The sequence below is a fragment of the Gymnoscopelus braueri genome (assembly GCF_963280865.1).
Source record: "Gymnoscopelus braueri genome assembly, chromosome: 22".
In the NCBI taxonomy this organism is placed as follows: Eukaryota; Metazoa; Chordata; class Actinopteri; order Myctophiformes; family Myctophidae; genus Gymnoscopelus; species Gymnoscopelus braueri.
This window is the reverse complement of record NC_137624.1, coordinates 2667935-2690180: the sequence shown is the minus strand read 5'-3', so window position 1 is coordinate 2690180 and position 22246 is coordinate 2667935. Positions and strand designations below refer to the sequence as shown.

At 42.3% G+C, this 22246-nt stretch overlaps 1 protein-coding gene across 1 annotated transcript; it reads right to left on the bottom strand.

The window, feature by feature from the left end:
- Positions 1 to 1354: 1354 nt before the first annotated feature.
- Positions 1355 to 8664, bottom strand: LOC308077966 (uncharacterized protein; the record flags this gene model as incomplete). Its single annotated transcript, XM_080418990.1, has 3 exons — positions 1355 to 3133; positions 6533 to 6643; positions 8370 to 8664. 3 exons carry the CDS (start codon positions 8662 to 8664, stop codon positions 1386 to 1388), a joined length of 2154 nt encoding a protein of 717 aa, XP_080275116.1. The 3' UTR covers positions 1355 to 1385.
- Positions 8665 to 22246: the final 13582 nt, after the last annotated feature.

Genomic DNA, 22246 nt, shown 5'->3' with positions numbered 1-22246 from the left:
GTGACAGGTGCCACTCATAACCTTGGACACACCCGATTATTGACTTTGGCGCCGCGCTTCTACTGTGCTTAGCGTAGTTTTAATTTTGCTCCATCTTCGTGTGAATGAGGCCTGAGGCCATATTTTTACATAAATTAGCTAATGAGGTAAAGACTTTTTGAAGACTCTCAACCACTCTGTGGGTGGGGACCCCACATGACAGTGAAGTGACAATTTAACCTTTTAATACATTAAAAAATAAATAAATAAAGAAAATAAAGTAATCAACAAACTGGTCAAAAAAATTGCCAAAATTGTTAAATTTGATTTGATTTATTTATTTGCACAATAAAAATAGTACAAAAGTAACATTATTAAAACAGAGAAATAAGTGCCGGTGAGAAAGGAAACCCATATAGGGCTTATACAAGGTTCTCACCTAAAATAATAAACAAGTAGTAAGTTAAACATAGTAATCAAACATGAGCCACGACAATCAACAAGTACCTTGTGTGCAGTTGAATGTGTGGCTGCGTGTGTCTGGGTGTAGAGTGTGCGTGTGTCTACACATGTGTGTGTCTGTGTGTATGCAGAAGTAAGTAATATAAGAAAGAAGAAAACATTGTGAAAATGGCTGATCTACAACCCCACAGATTTAACTGTGGAACCGAGTCAAACTAAATGTAACACCTCAACTCCTACAATTCCAAGTTCTTTTCAGGGTGGGGGTCCCCAGTTCAAATATGATTATTTTTGGGGGGTCACGGCCTGAAAAGGTTGAGGGCCACTGGTCTAGGTAGTCAATGAGTTCCCTTTTGGAAGCCAAGTGCTTCCTCTAGTCCTCATCCAACTGCTGCTTGGAATGAAGTCAATAACCAAACAATGAGGCAGTGGTGGAAGAGGTACCATGTTTTACTAAAGTTAAAGTAGCAATACAATAAAGAAAACATTAAAAAATATTCATATATTTGCGTAAAAGTACAAAGGCGTTGGCAGCAAAACATACTTACAGTACCAAAGTTCTTTCACATAATTGTCAAACGTTTTCACAGAAGTTCCCAAGTAGGGATTAGATTGAATGATCATACATTTCTCTGTGACATTGTCAATTAAAATGGCTTCTTTAAAAAAAACATGTTTCTGTTACTGTCTGCCCGGCACAAATCCTCATCTTCAGATTTGCATTTCAACCCAAACATTTACCACAAGTTCCTCAACTTCAGATTTACATTTCGACCCAAACATTTACCACAAATTGCAACTAAAGGGTTTCCCCCCCTTGTATGAGTCCTGATGTGCTTTATCAGATTACTCATCTGACTCTCTTTTTTCCCTTAAAAGTGTTTTACATTACCTATTTGACCAATGCCTTTACCACAAATTGTACATGTAAAGGGCTTTTCCCCCTAATGAGTCATCATGTGAGATTTTAGATTACCCATTTGACCAAAGCCTTTACCACAAATTGTACACGTAAAGGGCTTTTCCCCTGTATGAGTCCTCATGTGAGTTTTTAGCTGACCACTATGAACAAAACCTTTACCACAAACTGTGCAAATAAAGGGCTTTTCCCCTGTATGACTCATCATGTGTGTTTTCATACTGCCCCTTTGACCAAAGCCTTTACCACAAAATGTACAAGCAAAGGGCTTTTCCCCTGTATGGGACCTCATATGTTCATTAAGCTGACCTCTATGAACACAGCCTTTACCACAAACGTTACAAACAAAGGGCTTTTCCCCTGTATGCGTCATCATGTGTGTTTTTAGACTACCCTTTTGATCAAAGCCTTTACCACAAATGGTACACAAAAGGGGCTCTTTCCCTGTATGAGTCTCCATGTGAGCTTTTAGCTGACCACCGTGAACAAAGCCTTTACGACAAATTGTACACAAAAGAGTATTTTTCCCTGTATGAGTCTTCATATGATTTTTTAGCTGACCACCATGAACAAAGCCTTTACGACAAACTGTACACATAAAGGGCTTTTCCCCAGTATGACTCCTCATGTGAATTTTTAGCTGACCGCTTTGACTACAGCCTTTACCACAAACGTTGCAAGTATAGGGCTTTTCGCCTGTATGGGTCCTCATGTGTTCTTTAAGCTGACCACTATGAACACAGCCTTTACCACACACTGTACAAGTAGCGGGCTTTTCCCCTGTATGGGTCCTCATGTGGTAATCAAGCTGACCTCTATGAACACAACCTTTACCACACATTGTACACAAAAGGGGCTTTTTCCCTGTATGAGTCATCATATGGGTTTTTAACTGACCACTATGAACAAAGCCTTTACCACAAATTGTACACGTACAGGGCTTTTCCCCAGTATGACGCCTCATGTGAATATTTAGCTGACCCCTTTGACTACAGCCTTTACCACAAACGTTGCAAGTATAGGGCCTTTCGCCTGTATGGGTCCTCATGTGTTCTTTAAGCTGACCACCATGAACACAGCCTTTACCACAAACTATACAAGTAAATGGCCTTTTTCCTGTATGAGTCATCATGTGTGTTTTTAGACTACCCTTTTGACCATAGCCTTTACCACAAACTGTACAAGAAAAGGTCTTTTCTCCAGTATGAACCATTGCGTGCGTCTTCAGATTTGCCTTTTGATTAAACATTTTGCCACACTCTGCACAAGTAAACCTTTTCCTCACTATTTGACGCCTCTTGGAGTGAGTTTGTTTTGATGATTTCAGGTCCTGGCACAGCTTGTTGCTCAAAGACAATCTTTGTCGTTCCACATTTTGTGTCTTGTGGGATTTCAGTGTGTTTAAAGCCGACTGACCTTCCGTGGTCTCCTCCCAGTCATCACTGTCCTCAGTTTCCGATTCAGAACAGGGTGAAGAGAATAGCTGGCCATTGCTATTTGGTTGTGATGTAACACAGTCCTCTACATCAGATTGTGTTTTCATGTGTTGAGTTGAGGTGCTGGCTACAGGCTTTGTATCTCTGTTTTCACCATTTTCATCTTCACTGTTCACTGCTAGTAACGTCTGTGTTGACCCATCCTCCTCTGGTCTTTGAAGTAGCTCCTTCTGTTCCTCTTTAATCTGTGGAGGTTCTGGTTCCTCCTGGACTAGACTGGGGCTTCTCTCCTGTTGTTCAGGTGCAACCTCTTTACACACAGGGAGGTCCAGGAAGTCTAGGAAAGATACAAACCATTAAATAATTGTCATTTCAATGTTTTCATGCTGTGTTCCCTCTGTTTTATAGCTTTGGTAGTTGGAAGGACTTCAGCTGTAAATAAATCATCCATTTCCAAACCATAAGTCTATCCTCATTTACAGTATCAAAGACATTTGTCAGGGCTTGACATTAACTTCTTGAGGGACTTGTCATTTGGACATTCACCTCACTTGTCACTTAATTGTTAATACATTTTTACTTCTTTTAGTAGTTTTGTATTTGATTAGTTACACATAAATATAAAAGCTTTTACCAGAAGCTTTATGACAAAGTCTTTATAACAAAAGCACAGCAATACAAAAATACAGAACATTGAGAACAATTATTGACACAAACACTCAAACAGGTTGTTGACAGCATGTACACACCAGTGTCTACATACTGGAGGTATACCTAGATGACTCCAGGTCTTAAAATATCTTTGATGATTTTGCACACTTGACAACTTGCGCAAATCAGGTCCTCCCGGTGAGATTGTTTGACTATGACCCTTGGATTGGTCCAGCAGGGAACGCATCTAATGGTCACACGAACAACGGGCAAGCGCACGCACACACACACACACACACACACACGGGCGGCAGTGGCTCAGGGGTAGAGTGGCTGGATGGGAACCACAAGGTTCCCAGTTCGATCACGGGCTCCCCCAGAGTTAGTGCCAAAGTGTCCTTGAGCAAGACACTGAATCCCTAATTGCTCCCGATGAGCAGGTTGGTGCCTTGCATGGTTTCCTCCTCCATCGGTGTATGAATGTGTGTGTGAATGGGTGAATGTAATGCACAATCTCTGTAAAGCGCTTTGGATAAAAGCACTATATAAATGCACCATTTACCATTTACAAACACAATTTCTGCCTAATTAATCGAGCCGGGTTCGGGCTGCATACAATACACACACATACATTAGGGCTGAAATTCTTTGAGAAAAAAATTGAATTACGATTTGTGACTGAGTACAATGATATATGCCGCAAGTAGGCATTTGTCATTTTTCATTGTTTTACAAATTATTAACACATTGGGTGCCAAAACCGTATATATACGGTTTTCGCCATACTAACGTTGAGTGCCAAAACCGTATATATACGGTTTTTGAATTTTTTTTTATTTTTTTTCCTTCACAGCACCAGGAGATATCATTGTTCGAAGATTTAGACTCCAATCCACTTCCTGGTTAACTTATGACTTCAAAAGCCTTTATCTCGGCTCCTGTGTACTTTTTTTTTTTACAATGTTAATTTAACTATTTTCAACTGGCTGCAACTATGGAACGGATTACCGAATGTTTTTATTTTTTTCCCCCGGTTGTACGAGACCTGTATGTGTGTAATGAGGGGATCACCGTGAGGACGGTGATCACTGAAAATATTTTGTGACTACTTGAAAAAGGTTAAAAATTGTAAAAATTTCAGGCACTCAACGTATAATATTTTAATAAACCTCTGGCACCCCAAGTGTTAAAGTACATAATATAAGCTTTCAAATGAAGTGTCATTCATTGAAATTGCAGAATATTTGAAGAAGATGTGACCATTTGAATCTTGTTATCTATAATAGTCCAAACTGAGATAATCCCTTCTAAAGAATTTCCACTTCTAGCACCTCTCAGCTCCAGGTAATGGGCGTGAACAATGTGTAATTTATTCAACCTAGCCACTCCTCTAATCACTGCCCCATTGACACCATTCAGTCAGCTGTCCACTCTATAGAAATTTGATGCAACACAATTAAAATGTTGCCCACTGCTACAACACATACTTTTCTGATTTTTACTAGTCGACTCATTTGATGCAACACAATTAAAATATTGCCCACTGATACAACACATAATTTTCAGATTTTTACTAGTCGACTCATTTGACCAGTGGTGGAAAGTAACTAAGTACATTTTTTACTCAAGTACTGTACTTAAGTTAAAAAAAAATATGTATTTTGAGTATTTCCTATTTTCAATACTTTAACATGCCACATCTCAGAGGAAAATATTGTACTTTTACTCCACTTCAATAATTTGAAAGCTTTAGTTACTAGTTACTTTGCAGATATAAATTATTACATTATAAAACATACATTAAAGGGATATTTCACTTTCAAAAAAACTTTTGGTCATTTTATCGTCTACTCAGGCCTTTGTGAGCCCCCCAGACAGTTTTTAAGTTGGTCGATTCAGTATTTAGACATTTGATATTCATTTTATCAGACATGCCCCCTTCCTATACAAACCCATTGTAACTTCAAACTCCATTTTAACCATGTTAGATTCATCAAAAACACCCGTCCTTGGTTCTGGTGACTCACCTCCCCCTAATACGCGAGGGGGCCGTGTGGACACAAAAAATCAAGTCAAGCTTCAATTTAGTATTCACTGTGTACGTTTAAAAAGTAATTGGAATATTCCAGCACCCCTGATATGAACGTGCACGTAATGTGGGAGCGAGCAAGCAGGGAACTGCCTGCAGCCAGGTGCACTGAGGTCCGGGGGCAGTTCCACCCCTGATATGAACGTGCACGTATCGTGGGAGCGAGCAAGCAGTGAACTGCCTGCAGCCAGGTGCACTGAGGTCCGGGGGCAGTTCCAGCAGACGGCTTTGCCTGTGATCCAAAATGCTATGTTTAACGGGAATTACCGAGACGATTTCACAGAAATCTCTACAAAACATAGTACTACAGGGAAATAGTGTGAAAGGGAAATAATGTGCAACTATTAGATGTTAATGTTTTAATTCGACTTTCAAGGCATTATTTTCACTGACCCCCGCCGGGGAAGTGCTTGGTGCATTCTGCTGGCCCGGACGGTTTAAAAAGTACATCCGGGCAACCGGGCTATTTATATTGTCGACCGCTGCCTTATAAGTGCACTATAAAGCATTATAAATGTGGTTATAACATATTATAGACCCGACCTTAATATAAAGTCATACCACTATAACTATAACGCTAATGATAACTAGATAATTCACCATTGTCTTTGCTATAGTTGTGGTGTAGCCTCTGCCATCCACTTGAGTTAGAACTATTAAGATCGATACCTTAATAGTAGTTGGTGTGAAGATTCAAGATTAAAGAAGTTTATACAGGTACAAGCTAAACGGCTAAGCTGACGGGTCTCCTCGAGGTCCCAGTCCCGTCTCGGCTCCTGGGGCCGGAGGAGGACACCCGTTTTGTAGCATTGTAGAAAACCTGTGCTCCTTTTTCAATCTGATTGGTCTTCCAATCCTACTGCAACATATACAGTACATAGCATGAGCAGCATTTGTCATAACATTTATTGTCTTTCCTTTTTTGTTTTTGTTTTATGGCAACAAAAACAAGCACGTTTGGTGCTTTAACAGCGGCCAAATTAATTTTTGTTTTACCCGACAGTTTGTTGGCCTTCATCTTCTCTCCTCTTCTCTCCTCGTGTTGTGGAGGTTGAGGTTCCTCCTGGACGAGACTGGGGCTCCTCTCCTCATGTTCAGGGGAAACCTCTTTACACACAGACAGAAGGAGAGAAGAGCATCAACACAACAACGTGTGATTTTCTTAGAATGAGATGACCTCACAAGATGCCCCCCCCATGCCAGTGATGGAAGAAGTACTCTCATTCTATACTTAAATGGGTGCGTGGTGCGTAGATTGGTACTAGGGACTTCCGAGTAGGAATCTGTTCACATATCTGAGGGTGCGGGTGGAAGTTTGTGGAGGCTTGATTAGTTTCTGTAGGTAGGGAGGGGCATGTAGGTTGCAGGACCTTGTAATCGATCCTGGCTGAAACAGGGAGCCGGTGCAGTGAGAATAGGATGGGTGTTTGTGATCGTGCTTACGGACTCTCATTATGACCCTGTTATTTAGTCCGGACTGGTACTTTAACCACTTTTAAGCTCCATTTCAAACTAGCAGAAAATAGCAGATCTACAAGCTCACATGAGTACTTTGTCCAGCCCTGACTATACCACACTAATGATTGTCCAACACTCATTGTGCCTAAACAGTGGTCACTGGTTCATCCTAAAAGACTATGTGATTTTTTTCCTAATCCCATAGACCAGTGGCCCCAGTTAAAGGAGAATTTTGGACTAAAGTTTTCTTACCTTTTCTATGACGTTATGATATCTTAGGATGAATGGTACAGTAGAAAATTTTCATAACTCCACCCCTGAGCCGCCACAGCTTAGGTTAGATCACATATTTCAATAGCTTTTTTTTTTTTTTTTTTTGTGAGATCTGACGTTCATAGTGACAGAACACTATGCAACCAAAAAAAAAAAAAAAAAAAAAAACAGAAGTCTCGCTAGACGAGATAGAAAAGTCATAGAAAAGGTAAGAAAACTTTAGTCCAAAATTCTCCTTAAAGAATGTAATTCACGGACCTCCATAACTCTGAGAGTGTACAAATGGAACCTTACAGGTTCATTTGTACAATCTCAGAGTTTACAGACTGGTAAAGGCCTATTTGGCTCCTAACTATGATCACTTACTGGGGGATGCCCTCAAGGACCCCTGGGGGTCCCCGGACCCCACTTTGAACACCACTGCCCTAGAATCTAGGTTACTACTAACAGGTGATCTAGGGCCTAGATCACCTGTTAGTAGTAACAGTTGCGATGAGAACAACTCATCTGTTGTGTTATTTTATGAAAATAGAGCCTCTGAAAATGCAGTGATGTAGCTTTTGTCAATCTAACAGCTACATACATAACTGAAATCTGTATAATAAGCTCTATGCACAGCAGCCATATTGTGAAGACATTCACAGGTGTTACCAATGACACTAATGAAGGCTCTGTTCCATTCTGGTCAAACAGAGTCAGGGTGCTGATTATGTTGGCTCACTGGAGACACTCTGCTACACCAGTGGGCCTCAAAGTGGGGTCCAGGGACCCTCATGGTTCCTTAAGGGGTTTCCTAATGGCCCCTTATGGGTGTGTACTTCTGAGAGTGTACAAATGACACCAAATGGGCCCATAAGGGTCCATTTGGTTCCATTTGTACACTCTCAGAGTTATGGGGGTCTGTGGAAATTGAAACACTAAATGGAACAGAGCCTTCATTAATATCATTGCTAACACCTGTTAAGGAAGTGAAAATATGGCTGCTGTGCATAGAGCCTATTGTGAAAGTGGTGAGGCTACATCCACAAGCCGTTGGGAAATGTAGTTCAGTTAGTGGCTTAGCTACTCGTAGCTCAGCTACACGTAGCTCGCATGAACAAACCTGCTCGGTGTAGTTTGATGTTTGGCTGTAAAATGACGTCCAGCAGGTTGTTTTGTGAGTCCAGTAGAGTTTGTAGTGTCTCTGTCTCTCTCTGGAAGAGCTTGAACATGAACTCTGCAGCCGCACTGAGGCGCTCCAACACAAACACTCTGACAAGCTTCACACAACAAACATCAGCACCACACTGCTGCTTGTCCAAAACACACAATATCTCCTCTCCCACCGACGTCATGTGCTCATTTATCGACAGCCGTGCAGACTTCATTCGACGCATTTTACCTCCTTTAGGTGCCATGTTTTCACCACGACGACCGTAGCAGTGGCTCACATCACCAGGAAATACGTAGTCAACCTTAGTTCTCCTTCCTGGTCAACGTATTTCACGCATGCGTACTAAAAGGTCCAGACCTCTATGATCCAGACACCGTTGCCCCCTGGCGGAAGAGGTGTGTAACTGTCAGTAAATAGATAATCTGCCACATTCGCCAGCAGTTGCAGCTCAACAAGCAACGTACGTGCGGTCGCGCCCGGCGGCTCACGTTACCGCAGTGATACATAGGCTGCCCCATTCGCACCTTTTACAAAGCTAAAAGCTACCGACTCGTTCATTTCAATGGTCCAAGTGTGACCTGTTAAGTACCGTTGTCTGTATGAGTCATAGGCTAGTATCTGACAATAGTCCTGTGAATCAGGAATTAATATTACAGTGGTGAGTAATTAAGTACACTCAAGTACTGTACTTAAGTACAATTTTGAGGCATTTGTACTTTACTCTAGTATTTCCAATTTCCAATACTTTTACTCTACTCCACTACATCTCAAAGGCAAATATTGTACCTTTACTCCACTACAATTATTTGAAAACTTTAGTTACCTAGTTACTTTGTAGATTTTGATTATTATTACAAAACATACAGTAACCACTTCAAGCCCTTTAGGCAATTTGAAAATAGCCGATCTACAAGCTCACAATGCGTCACTAATCACGATTTGACACAATGTGAGCTTGTAGATCTGCTATTTTCAAAAGATTTGTGTGCATTTCAAAACTTGAAGTGGGACATTTTGTATATGAGTACCTTAAGTACATTTTAATGCAAATACTTTTATACTTTTACTTAAGTACATTTTGAATTCCGGACTTTTAATTGTAACAGAGTATTTCTCTACATTGCAGTACTGATACTTTTACTTAAATAAAACATTTTCCACCTCTGAAGGATGGTAGAGTGTGTTGTTAATGTTGTTCTTTTATCATATTACTCGCTCAATATTCGCTTATGGGAGAACGTCCCCTGGCGTGATCACAGAAGCATTATTATACACTCCACTCCAGGCAATATTATTGGCTGGAACAAGGTTGCGTGCTGGCGTCATCAGCAGGTACCACCCGCTGCGTGCCCTTATAAGCACTGATGAGTGCCAGCCGCGCCATTCAAAATTCCCTTCTCTGAATCACAGAGCATACTCAACCTTATCTCTCAGACGGACATCGCGTAGCTTAACAGCTCGACTTGAGACAAGTGTCAAATCTTGGACTCGTTACCGATTGTGCACAGAGATTTGGGGGTAGGCTTATTAAGCTACCTTCGCTCTAGAGAAGAGCTTGTGTTTAGCCTCGAAAACTAACGACAAAACACTGTGTTAAGCCTCAGAAGCTAACACACAATAAAGTGATAATTCGAGCGAAACATAAGCCGCATAATTACATATTTCCCAGTTTGAGCCTCGAACGCCAAACCGAAATAAAGAAACTAACACCACGTTCGTACCTCAGATGTCGAACCGTGTTACAGAATGTCTAGCCCACATTCCTCCCAGAACGCGGCGGCTAAGAGCGTCTCCCCCGCGGCCAGCGGGTCGAAGAAGCCCGGTCAAAAGCTGTGCCCCTGTGGAAACAAAATGTCGGGCTTCGACACCCATACTCGCTGCCTAAGATGCCTGGGCTTGCTACACGCGACCATGGGCCTGCAGCCTGGTTTCTGCGAGCACTGTGAACGAATGGAAATGAAAATCCTTATCCGACGGCTAAGCAAGCTAGCAAAGCGAGCTGACGACCCAGTGCTCGGGGAAACCATGGACACAGAGGGAGGTGATATAGACCCCGCTCCCCCTTAGGCCGTGGGCCGAGTGTTAAGATATTACATAGTATCACATTGCAGCAGCAAACTGTGGCATTGATGGATGACATGCCATGAGGGCCTTGTCTGTGGCCCAGCTACATTACTTCATATACGTACATTTTCTGCATTTGAGTGGATATCAGATCAGCCTTAAACTTCCCCTATAACCACTAGGACAGATGTTCTATAACATAGCATATGTCATAGGAAAACTGGCACCTGAAGTTCACTCGAATGCATTGAAGTCAATGAGAGCAGTTTCTATCAGCTTATGAATATATATTTTTGTAATTTCTACACAATCATTAACACATAGATCTTCATAATCATGTCGACCCATCTCTCATAGACTGCTAACGTGACACACAATCCACTCTTCTTCAAACATGTCACAATAATTTCCCAGATCCAGTTGTTTGTCACCTCTTGCACCTCTGCAATTGAGCCACTCCATACAGCCTGCAACACACAAACATCATTTGTGGTTATTGCACACAAACATAAGATAGAGATAACAAACACTGTACAAAATAACGAATGCAGCATGAGTGCACACACACTTACTTGACAGACAAACGTAATTTAACCCAACTAAATACATTAACAACTGGTAACTTTAGCTTAGAACTTGTCAAGAGAGAAAGAACAAATCACCAACCGTAACTATAATCTAAACACCAACTTTGACAAGGGCACAGTGATGAGATCTTAACAGAAATTATACGAGATGGGAATCAATAAAATAATGAGGCAAAATAGTGTAGCAGAGCCAATTTATGATAGCAATACATTTATAAAGGGGTACATATTGATTGGTCACTGCTTAATAGTATCTTAAGTATTTGCAGCAGTTGTTTAAACAACATTTGCATCTGCAAACCATACTGCTGTTGGCAACACTAACGTTATAATGATATAATATTGATGCTTAATATCATAATGTGCCGTCATCAACATGGCTCATTCTATTGTCTACATCCATTGTATACATTATCATAAGAATAAGTCCAACAATCATCCCAAAACAAATATTACCTCTACCTTGTTTTCTTGATTCCATCTGAGCTGTATTTCCTGGTTCTGCTTTTCAAGTGGTACGAAGAACGTGATTGGCCAACTGAATTGCACAATACAGTAGGCGAGCTTTGATTGGTTTATACTTCACATGGGGTTGCCAGATTTTTGAAAATAAGTAATGTTTAGTTAGTGATTTTATATCTACGTTTTATTATTCTGGTGCAACTTTTCAGGTTGGAAACATTTGATAATGTGTTCATAAACAATTAATCTACACAATACAAAAAAAATTGCCAGTTCCTTGATGGGGATCAACCAACTAAAAAACTAAAGCAGATAGAGGCACTCGGCCCACGGCCTACCTGTACATGACTGGGCAGAGAACGCTGACGAACTCCTACCTCTCGAACAAGAGGAATCGGAGCTCGTGATGATGGCGGCGGCCCAGCCAGAACCGGAGCCGGACGATGACTGCTCGAGCCCATCCGACTCCGTCCTCTACTCTGAGGATAGCCCCGATGTCATCTGTACTGGAAATGCCAGGCCCAGGTGACACGGGGCACCCAGGAGCAGCGAGTAGCACCAGCGGGATCGATGTATTCGACCTGCTGAAGTATGCAGTGGCGGACCTAAAAGTCCCTTGGCCCGCGGTGGATCTCCAGGCAGGACCTGCCTTTCTGTACGACGAAGACCTTGACCAAAATTCAGCGCAGATGCGAGGAAAACAAGAAGGAGGGAGAGGCTCTTCAAGTTTGCCTCCCCAGGAAAGCTCCTCCTCAACCCTGCCACACTTACGCACAAGCTGCTACCACGGGCGGGTTTAAGATCCCGCTGAAAGCGGCTCCTTACGCAGCCGCCACTGCAGCTGGGCTGACAGGTACCAGACCCCCACAGGATCCCGGAGCCAGAAGGAAGGTCCCTCATGCCGCCCCTCCAGCTAGAGGCGCCCCGCAGCGCCCAGCTGACCACAGGGGTGGTAAGAAGCAACAGAAGCGGGCATAGCAGATGCAGCCCGCGGGGGAGAGTGGAGAGGTTACACCCCCACTCTCCAGATCTTCATGTTCCCTGGGGCGTTCTGCTCGTACGGACCGTAGTGACCACGGGCCTCACGGATCACAGTCCAGCAAAGAAAAGAAAGACTGTTCCTTTGCAATAAATGTATGTTCCAATTGTAAATGCAAGAATATGTCACAATGTTTCTGTATTAAAACAAACAACCCCGTTGCAGCCAGGCATGTCGCCAAGGGCAAGGCTGAAACAATATGTGAAACAAAACAAAACAATAAACCCCAGAGACATGAGCCTGTCATTACGGACCTCTCAACGAGGCACCATAATGACGGGACCAGCGGACTCTGTCCCGGTGGGACGAGAGCTGGATAGGACCACAACGTGTGGGCGCTGTTGGACAGGGCAGGGTGGCTCTCATACGGACAGGCCCAGACAGCCCAGGCCTACTGTTAGAGGGCGCCATTGCACTCCCCTCGAACGAGGAGATACTTTCCCCTCTGACTCTGCATTTAGATGCATGGAAAAAGTGCAAACCACACCCCTGGGTGTTACGCACAATCGCCAGTGGTTACAGAATACAATTTGCCTCAAAACCCCCGGCATTCGAGAGAATAATCTTCTCTCATGCCAGCGGGCAGGCAGCCAAAGTACTTCAGGAAGAAATTATCTCCCTGTTGTCATAGAAGGCTATAAGAGAAATACAGATAGATCAAAGCCAGTGTGGGTTTTACTCCCGGTATTTCCTCGTGCCAAAAAAGGGGGGGGGGCTACATCCGATCCTGGATTTGAGACCCCTCAACCGCTGTCTCAGGAAATACAAATTCAAGATGTTAACAAATCCAACCCTACTGAGCATGGTAAAACACCTGGATTGGCTCACATCTATAGATCTAAAAGACGCGTATTTTCACATCCCCATCTCCCCACCACACAGGAAATTCCTGAGGTTCGGTTTTCGGGGACAAATGTACGAATACAGGGTCCTCCTGTCTAAAACAAACCACAGAGGTGATAAAACACCTGGGGTCTTTGGGTTTTACGATAAATCACGAAAAAAGCATACTGACGCCAGCACAGTCCATCAATTTCATAGGAACTTCACTGGACTCAGTGGCACTCAGAGCGTGTCTGTCGCTGGACAGAATGAGATCGTTTCTGTCTTGTCAAACTCAGTTTCGCGGAGACAGAACAGTTTCTTTCAAAATGTGTCTAAGGATGCTGGGACTCATGGCATCAGCCATCTCCCTCATCCCATTAGGAAGGCTACACATGAGGCCGTTCCAGCAGTGGGTGTCGTCCCTGGGGATACCCAGTCCAGGGACGCCGTCGGGTTGCCGTGACAACCGAGTGCGTCATAGCGTTACGTCACTGGGGGAATCCCAGCTTTCTCTCAGAGGGCGTGACTATAGGGATGATCACGTCCAGGAAAGTCATTACACAGACTCAAGTCTTTCCGGTTGGGGGGCCACACACGAGGGCAGAGCCGTGGGCGGCACTTGGGACCCCGGTCTGAGGTGTGCGCACATAAATTACCTCGAACTCATGGCTGTTTATCTCGCCCTAAAACACTTCCTCCCGTTCCTTGGGGGATGGCATGTGTTAGTCCGAACGGACAACACAACGGTAGTGTCTTATATCAACAGGCAGGGGGGTCTCAGATCCCTTCTGTTGCACACATTGGCTCACAGACTGATTATTTGGGGCAATACTCATCTACTGCCGCTCAGAGCCACACATGTCCCGGGAGTCCAGAACTGTCATTACAGCGAGTGGTCTCTCCACCCCGGAGTGACAACCCAAATTTGGACACGCTTCGGTCACCCTCAAGTCGACCTGTTTGCGTCAGAGGAGAACACAAAGTGCTCACAGTACTTTGCGATAAGGGGCTCAGCCCCATTAGGCCTAGACGCATTAGCATACACCTGGCCGAAAGTCCTATTGTATGCGTTCCCCCCCTAACTCTGATTATCCCCGTACTCAGGAGGGTACGGGAACAGAAGCTGTCAGTAATTCTGATAGCCCCGAGGTGGAGACAGTGGGTAGCGGAGATAACTCTGGAGATAAATCTGTGGGGGGTCTCCCCCAGAATGTCATCAACACAATACAGAGTGCTAGGGCTCTATCCACTAGGACTCTTTATAGTTGTAAATGGCGAGTCTTTGAGGAATGGTGTGAAAATTCACACATCGTTGCATTCCAAGCCTCAGTCCCAGACATCCTCTCGTTTCTACAGGAAATGTTGGATAGAGGCAGAGCCTTCTCCACTATAAATGTATATTTAGCAGCCATTTCGGCCTGCCATGTAGGTTTTGAAGGCACATCAGTGGGGTCCCACCCACTAATGTGTCACTTTATGAAAGGGGCTCGTCGCCTTCACCCGGTGGTTAAACCCCTGGCCCCGTCCTGGGATTTGGCCCGGTGTTGGAGTCACTTTCTCAACCACCATTTGAACCTCTAGGAGGAGTGGATATGAAATGTGTGTCACTGAAAACGGCACTGCTGCTTTCCCTGGCAACGGCTAAGCAGGTCAGTGATATGCATGCTGTACACCCGGAGTGTACTAGTTTTGCTGCTGACAACATGAGGGTGGTCTTAAAGCCTAACCCGGCTTTTGTACCTTAAAATCCTCACATGGATCACAGGACCACCAAAGGTTACATTCTCTCTGTCCTGTAAGGGCACTGAGTACATACATGGAACGGTCTAGGCCTTTTAGAAAGGTGGACCAGCTGTTTGTCTCATAGGCTACTCAACATATTGGTAATCCCATAACTAAGCAGCGTCTGTCCCACTGGATAGTTGAGGCTATCCAACTGGCTTACTCTAGTAGGGGTCAACGGCCGCCCGAGAGGCTCCGTGCACATTCCACTAGAGCAGCGAGGAACATCTACTTCCTGGGCCCTGTTTAAAGGGTTTTCCATTCAGGATATTTGTGCCACGGCAAGTTGGGCTTCTCCCTCAACTTTTGCCAGGTTCTATAGACTAGATGTGACTGCACCGCCACTGGCACATGCAGTCCTTAGTGTGAACTCCAGATAAAAGGGGCGATGACCTCCCCCTTGAGGCTGTCAAGGAACTTTCGAGATAAGTAGTCTGGGCAATGCGAGAGTTTATAAAGTCTCCCATAAGCGAATATTGAGCGAGTAATATGATAAAAGAACTTTAGGTTACGAACGTAACCCCTGTTCTTTGAATATTACGAGCGAGATATTCGCTAAAACGCCCTCCTTGCCTGATTGGCGAGAAGGGAATTACTTATCTTGAATGACGCAACTGGCACTCATCAGTGCTTATAAGGGCACGCAGGGGGTGGTACCTGCTGATGACGCCAGCACGCAACCTTGTTCCAGCCAATAATATTGCCTGGAGTGTATAATAATGCTTCTGTGATCACGCCAGGGGACGTTCTCCCATAAGCAAATATCTCGCTCGTAATATTCAAAGAACAGGGGTTACGTTCGTAACCTTAAGTTTTATGGTCGTTTAATTAATACAAAACATTTGAACGATTGCGACCTTTGTCATATAATCGGTTCAGGAATATAAAAGAAGACATATCACAGGTTGTTTTCTAATCACTTGCTTTTTGATGTGCTATTAAGGGTGCGTTCGAAAATACAGCACTGAGCGCACTGGCCAATACAAACTAATAGGCGAGTGTGCTCCGGTGCGCAATTTCCGAACGCACCCTAAAGCACATAATTGTATTGAGGCATCTAAACAGCGGCAGGAGAATTGGCTGCCAGACAGTCCATTTGGACTTTGGTCATTCAGAAACATACTTTGTGCCCTTTAGATATCTCTATAAAATTATACAGTGTACACATCGAAAAGCAACACAGCAGAAAACAATGTGTGAAATGTCTTCTTTTATATTCCTGAACCGATTATGACAAAGGATGTTAATCGTTCAGAAATAATGTTTGTTCATGAGCTGGTCCAGCCGGCAACTATATTTATTCATTATCACATGCAAACATTTGCTGATCTTTGATGTATACTTTCAGGTCTGCTGGTTACTCATTGCTGGATTACATTAGATCTTCAGTGTGGGCAAACAGAGGTCTCCACTCCCCTATCCTGCACAAGTATGCCACAAATGTGGCACAAACCACGGGGCAAGACAATAGAGAATGAACCTGTGTCCAACATCAAGTCATTGAAGGCCAAACAAAAATAAAATTGCATTTAGACACTTGAAGAGGTAAAACAAACACATTCATGTATTCACCATGGACAATTAAATGACGGAATCAACAATTATAGACTATAGACTATATAGACTATATAAACATTATAGACTAAAATAAAGTTAAAAGTGATTCATGTTGTTGCACTCATTGAATAAAGTGCATTATACATTTATAATACAGCTTAGGTATGTTTCAAAAATTCCTTTCTCATATGGACAGTTTCAAATAATGTGTTAATCACAATACATTTTTGGCCATATAGATAAAGAACCAAGCTTGTTGTACAATATAATCCACCCATGCTCTGAAGGTATGCATTTCACCCTTTTGTCCATTCGTAAATTTGTCTTGGTAAAATCCCTGCGTGTCTCTTGATCTTGCAGGCATCTGACGGTAGGATAGGTAGTCTTTCCCCCCTCCTGTCGTACAGCCTCGTATGCGAGTCTGCATGCGTAGCTGCTGTGTTCGGTTCCGGATGGCTCAGTGGTGTGCTGCTTCTTGGACCAGCCAGGGAGCACTGATGTCTGCATGGCCTCTTCCCCTTATCCCCTATATGGTCGTGATACAGCCTCGCATGCGAGTCTATGAGGAGCTACTGTGTTTAGCTACTGTTGGTTTGGTAGCGTGCTGCTTCGTGGACCTGAGCACTGATGACGGCATGGCCCTTTATTGCCTAGTGTGGCTCTATTCATTCTGAGGTAAGACAGTAGGGCTGCCTGTATTGTATTTGTATGTTTTCAATTGTATTGATCAGTATGTATTAATATTATTATTTTGGTTTATTAGGAGGAGCTCTGTGCCCCTGCTGTTTTTGTCCTTTTGTTATTTTCTTGATTAGGTTATTTTGTTTAGCTTTATTTATTGTGCAAACCATCATGATGTGTGGCTAAAGAGGGCTTGTATAATTCCATTGCGAGTTAGTCAGGCTGGGCCATATTAACAGTCCTACAGGTGGTTGGTCACGGGTGTAGGCTTGTAGTGGGGTCTAGTGCATGTTTGCCATGACTGAATGCTGGATATTTTGTGTATTTCCTTTATAGCTTGTGTGTAGTGTTAACCATACGTTTGTGCTTTACAGACGGTGATAATGTGACAGAGTGTGCGCAGTGGCATAGCCAGAACGCTAGCCGAGGCTGGGCCTAGGCAGACGCGCTGCGTGCATGTGTGCCCAGACGTGCGCGCGCATTTGCGGTTTTTAGCGGTTTTTGATACTTGTTTTGCGGGTTTGTAACGGATTTCACATAACTGTTATCAAAATGGCTGAATATGATATAAAAATATAAAAAATAAAAAATATATATACATATATATATATGTTTTTTTGGGTGGGCAGAAAAAACAAATGGGTGGGCCCAGGCCTACCTATGCCCACCCGTGGCTACGCCCCTGAGTGTGCACTTTCTGGTGGCGGTGTATGGAGTTACATTTGTGTCTTTATTAACCAAACAAAAGAAAAACATTTGAGAGAGAAAAAATATAAACAGAGCAAAGAATAGTTTTGAAAGAAAACGAATTAAAACAGCAAGCAAAAAATAATAATTTGTAAGCAAAGGAAATTATATAAACAGAACAAACAAACTTTTTTTTTTAAATTCAAGAGTAAAAAAATAAGGAAAAACGGTTTAAACTACATAAAACAAAATACTTAGTAAAATGTTTGGGTAATAAAATGTGTTGTGCTAAATAAAATGTTTTTAATGTTTTTTTTCCTCATTTGCGAATGAAAGTTGTTTTTTCTGATTGCAAAATGCCTTCTCTCTCAAAACCTATGTATTTGGTCTCGATTTTTTTTTTCTCTCTCTTGGATTTGTTTGTGTGAGGGGTTAAAGTTCAGAAGGCGGGTCCTACGCTGATAGATGTAAGACACCTCTCCATTGGTCACTTGGAGTCTGAGTGACAGCTCCCCCTTCCTTATGTAGCTTGTTGAATGCAGGGATGGAGGTGTGTTACGGCCAGCATGGTTTTTTGATTATTATTATTATTAGCAGTTTGCAAAAAAAACAAAAAAACATGAAAGTATAATGCAAGGTCAGCTAAGAGTATTTAAAACCTAAGAAAGATGACTTGTTTCCATTGGGGTCCTAGAGACATTTAATGACAGACAGTATATACACTACTATGCAAAACATCATAAAAACAAAAACAAAAAAAATATGTACAGTAAACAGTTTGAGTAAACAGATTGATGGAATACTTTATTAACAGTAGGATACAGAGGTACAATTGTACAATGATTGTTATAAGGATAACACAAAAAGGCTTGTTTCCATTGTGGTCCTCTGGGACTGAGGTCAGAGCTCCATTCCAGCTCTGGACGCTACACTATTCGTTACAATATTGAGCATTTTAGGCTATTAGCAATTCAGATGATTCCCTAATGTTAGGTTTCTGTTCTACTTACAGTTTGTGATCTGTATTTAAAATTGTTGTTACTGTTATAGTAGGCCAGTGGTTCCCAAACTTGGGATCGGGACCCTCAGAGGGGGTCCCCAGATTAGCTTAATGGGCAACATTGTTTTCTCTCTCAACAGTGTAGTGTATACAGGGTAACACATTTCTAAAGTGACAATTTAATGACTTTTAAGACCTTTTTAAGGCATTGTGCGCTTGTAGTTCGGCTATTTTCACAATATTTATCTGTGGAACCGAGTCAAACTAAATCTAATGCCTACAATTTCAAGTGCTTGTCAGGGTGGGTGGTCCCCAGTTCAAGTATGATTATTTTGGGGGGTCCCCAGTTCAAATATGATTATTTAAGGGATTCACAGCCTGAAGCACACTATCAGACGAAACGTTTCCAAAGCAGTCTATCTGGAATGGGCCTGGCCAATAGGCCAGTCACTTCAGCCTTGCCTTAATTAGAATAACGAATATAACATAAAATAATGTAGCTTTATTTTATAATTTCAAAGGGTTCCGAGGCTGTGAATCCCTAAAATAATCATATTTGAACTGGGGACCCCCCAAAATAATCATACTTGAAGTGGGGACCACCCACCCTAACCCAGGCATTAGATTTAGTTTGACTCGGTTCCACAGATAAATATTGTGAAAATAGCCGAACTACAAGCGCACAATGCCTTAAAAAGGTCTTAAAAGTCATTAAATTGTCACTTTAGAAATGTGTTACCCTGTATACACTTATACTGTATAGGTTGGTTTGTTTACTGTTGAGAGAGAAAACAATGTTGCCCATTAAGCTAATCTGGGGACCCCCTCTGAGGGTCCCGATCCCAAGTTTGGGAACCACTGGCCTACTATAACAGTAACAACAATACAACAATTTTAAATACAGATCACAAACTGTAAGTAGAACAGAAACCTAACATTAGGGAATCATCTGAATTGCTAATAGCCTAAAATGCTCAATATTGTAACGAATAGTGTAGCGTCCAGAGCTGGAATGGAGCTCTGACCTCAGTCCCAGAGGACCACAATGGAAACAAGCCTTTTTGTGTTATCCTTATAACAATCATTGTACAATTGTACCTCTGTATCCTACTGTTAATAAAGTATTCCATCAATCTGTTTACTCAAACTGTTTACTGTACATATTTTTTTTGTTTTTGTTTTTATGATGTTTTGCATAGTAGTGTATATACTGTCTGTCATTAAATGTCTCTAGGACCCCAATGGAAACAAGTCATCTTTCTTAGGTTTTAAATACTCTTAGCTGACCTTGCATTATACTTTCATGTTTTTTTGTTTTTTTTGCAAACTGCTAATAATAATAATAATCAAAAAACCATGCTGGCCGTAACACACCTCCATCCCTGCATTCAACAAGCTACATAAGGAAGGGGGAGCTGTCACTCAGACTCCAAGTGACCAATGGAGAGGTGTCTTACATCTATCAGCGTAGGACCCGCCTTCTGAACTTTAACCCCTCACACAAACAAATCCAAGAGAGAGAAAAAAAAAATCGAGACCAAAGACATAGGTTTTGAGAGAGAAGGCATTTTGCAATCAGAAAAACAACTTTCATTCGCAAATGAGGAAAAAAAACATTAAAAACATTTTATTTAGCACAACACATTTTATTACCCAAACATTTTACTAAGTATTTTGTTTTATGTAGTTTAAACCGTTTTTCCTTATTTTTTTACTCTTGAATTTTAAAGGTTTTGTTCTCAATTATTTTTTATTTTCTTTCAAATCTTATATTTTTTTGCTTGCAAATATATTTTTTTGATTGCGTTTTTAATTTGTTTTAATTAAAAATATTTTTTGTTCTGTTTATATAATTTCCTTTGCTTACAAATTATTATTTTTTGCTTGCTGTTTTAATTCGTTTTCTTTCAAAACTATTCTTTGCTCTGTTTATATTTTTTCTCTCTCAAATGTTTTTCTTTTGTTTGGTTAATAAAGACACAAATGTAACTCCATGGCGGTGAAACTTATATTCCCCCTCACACTTCCCTCACTCACTGCCTTCCTCCATGTGTGGACACCACTGGCGTGGACACCACTTTTAACCCTTTTTGCTGATGCATTTGAGTCATACAATTTTAAATGGTTTTGTAAATGAATAACCATATATCTAGCCTGATTACCTTCCCTTGCAGTTTTAAGTAATTGAATTGAATTATTAAGTATCTGCCCTGAGCCTAAATAAAATACTATTTTTGTACTGGAAACACGTCTCTACTCCTCTCCTTATCAAACCTATGGTGGGTATTTTGAACTGTGAATGTACATGGTATTCTCTGGGTGAAACTCCCAGGGTGGTGTACATTACATTACATTACATTACAGTCATTTAGCAGACGCTTTTATCCAAAGCGACTTACAATAAGTGTATTCAACATAGGTAGGGAACGAAAACTACTAATCACCAGAAGTCTTTAGTGCATTTTCTGCAAAAACAAGCAACCAAGAGTATACCTAGCGCTAAGGTAAAAGTGCAATATATCAGCTACCTATTTCCTTAAACAGATGAGACAAAATAGCTAAATCAAATGAGCATGAGCTAAAACAAATAAGTGTATCGACTAAACAAGATCCAATAGACAATCCAATAATCCAATAAACAATACAGCAATAGCCTGGTATTCTGTTTCCAGGCCTAAGTGCCCTGGCTACATGTATGTTAGGGCCAGGGGAACATTTGCTTGTGGGCATTCGCTACTGTTGGGAATCATAAAAAAAGAACGGGGGAACTAACAGCTAGTGCCCTCGTGTATTAAATTGCTACATTCCTGTTGCTGTTATGATTTACAGCTTACACGTTTAAGGGCAAGACCACTTTTGTAGAGGTTTGGGTTGTGTATTTACCTTGCGGTGCGCTGCTGCTCCACTCGCCGGCGTGCTGGTGAGGGAGAGGAGGGAGGTGGGGAGAAGGCGAAATGCGCCGCAATGGCCGCCGTGCGGGGGAGCGGGGGGAGAATGGCGAGGTGCGGAGAAGCACCTGCCTGCGAGGCGTGAGCCCTGCGGGGGAGGGAGGCGGGGGAAGGGAGGAGGGAAGGTGGTGGGGAGAAGGTGAGGCACTGGCCGCAGTGGCCGGTACCTGCCTGTGAGCTGGAGGAACGTAGCC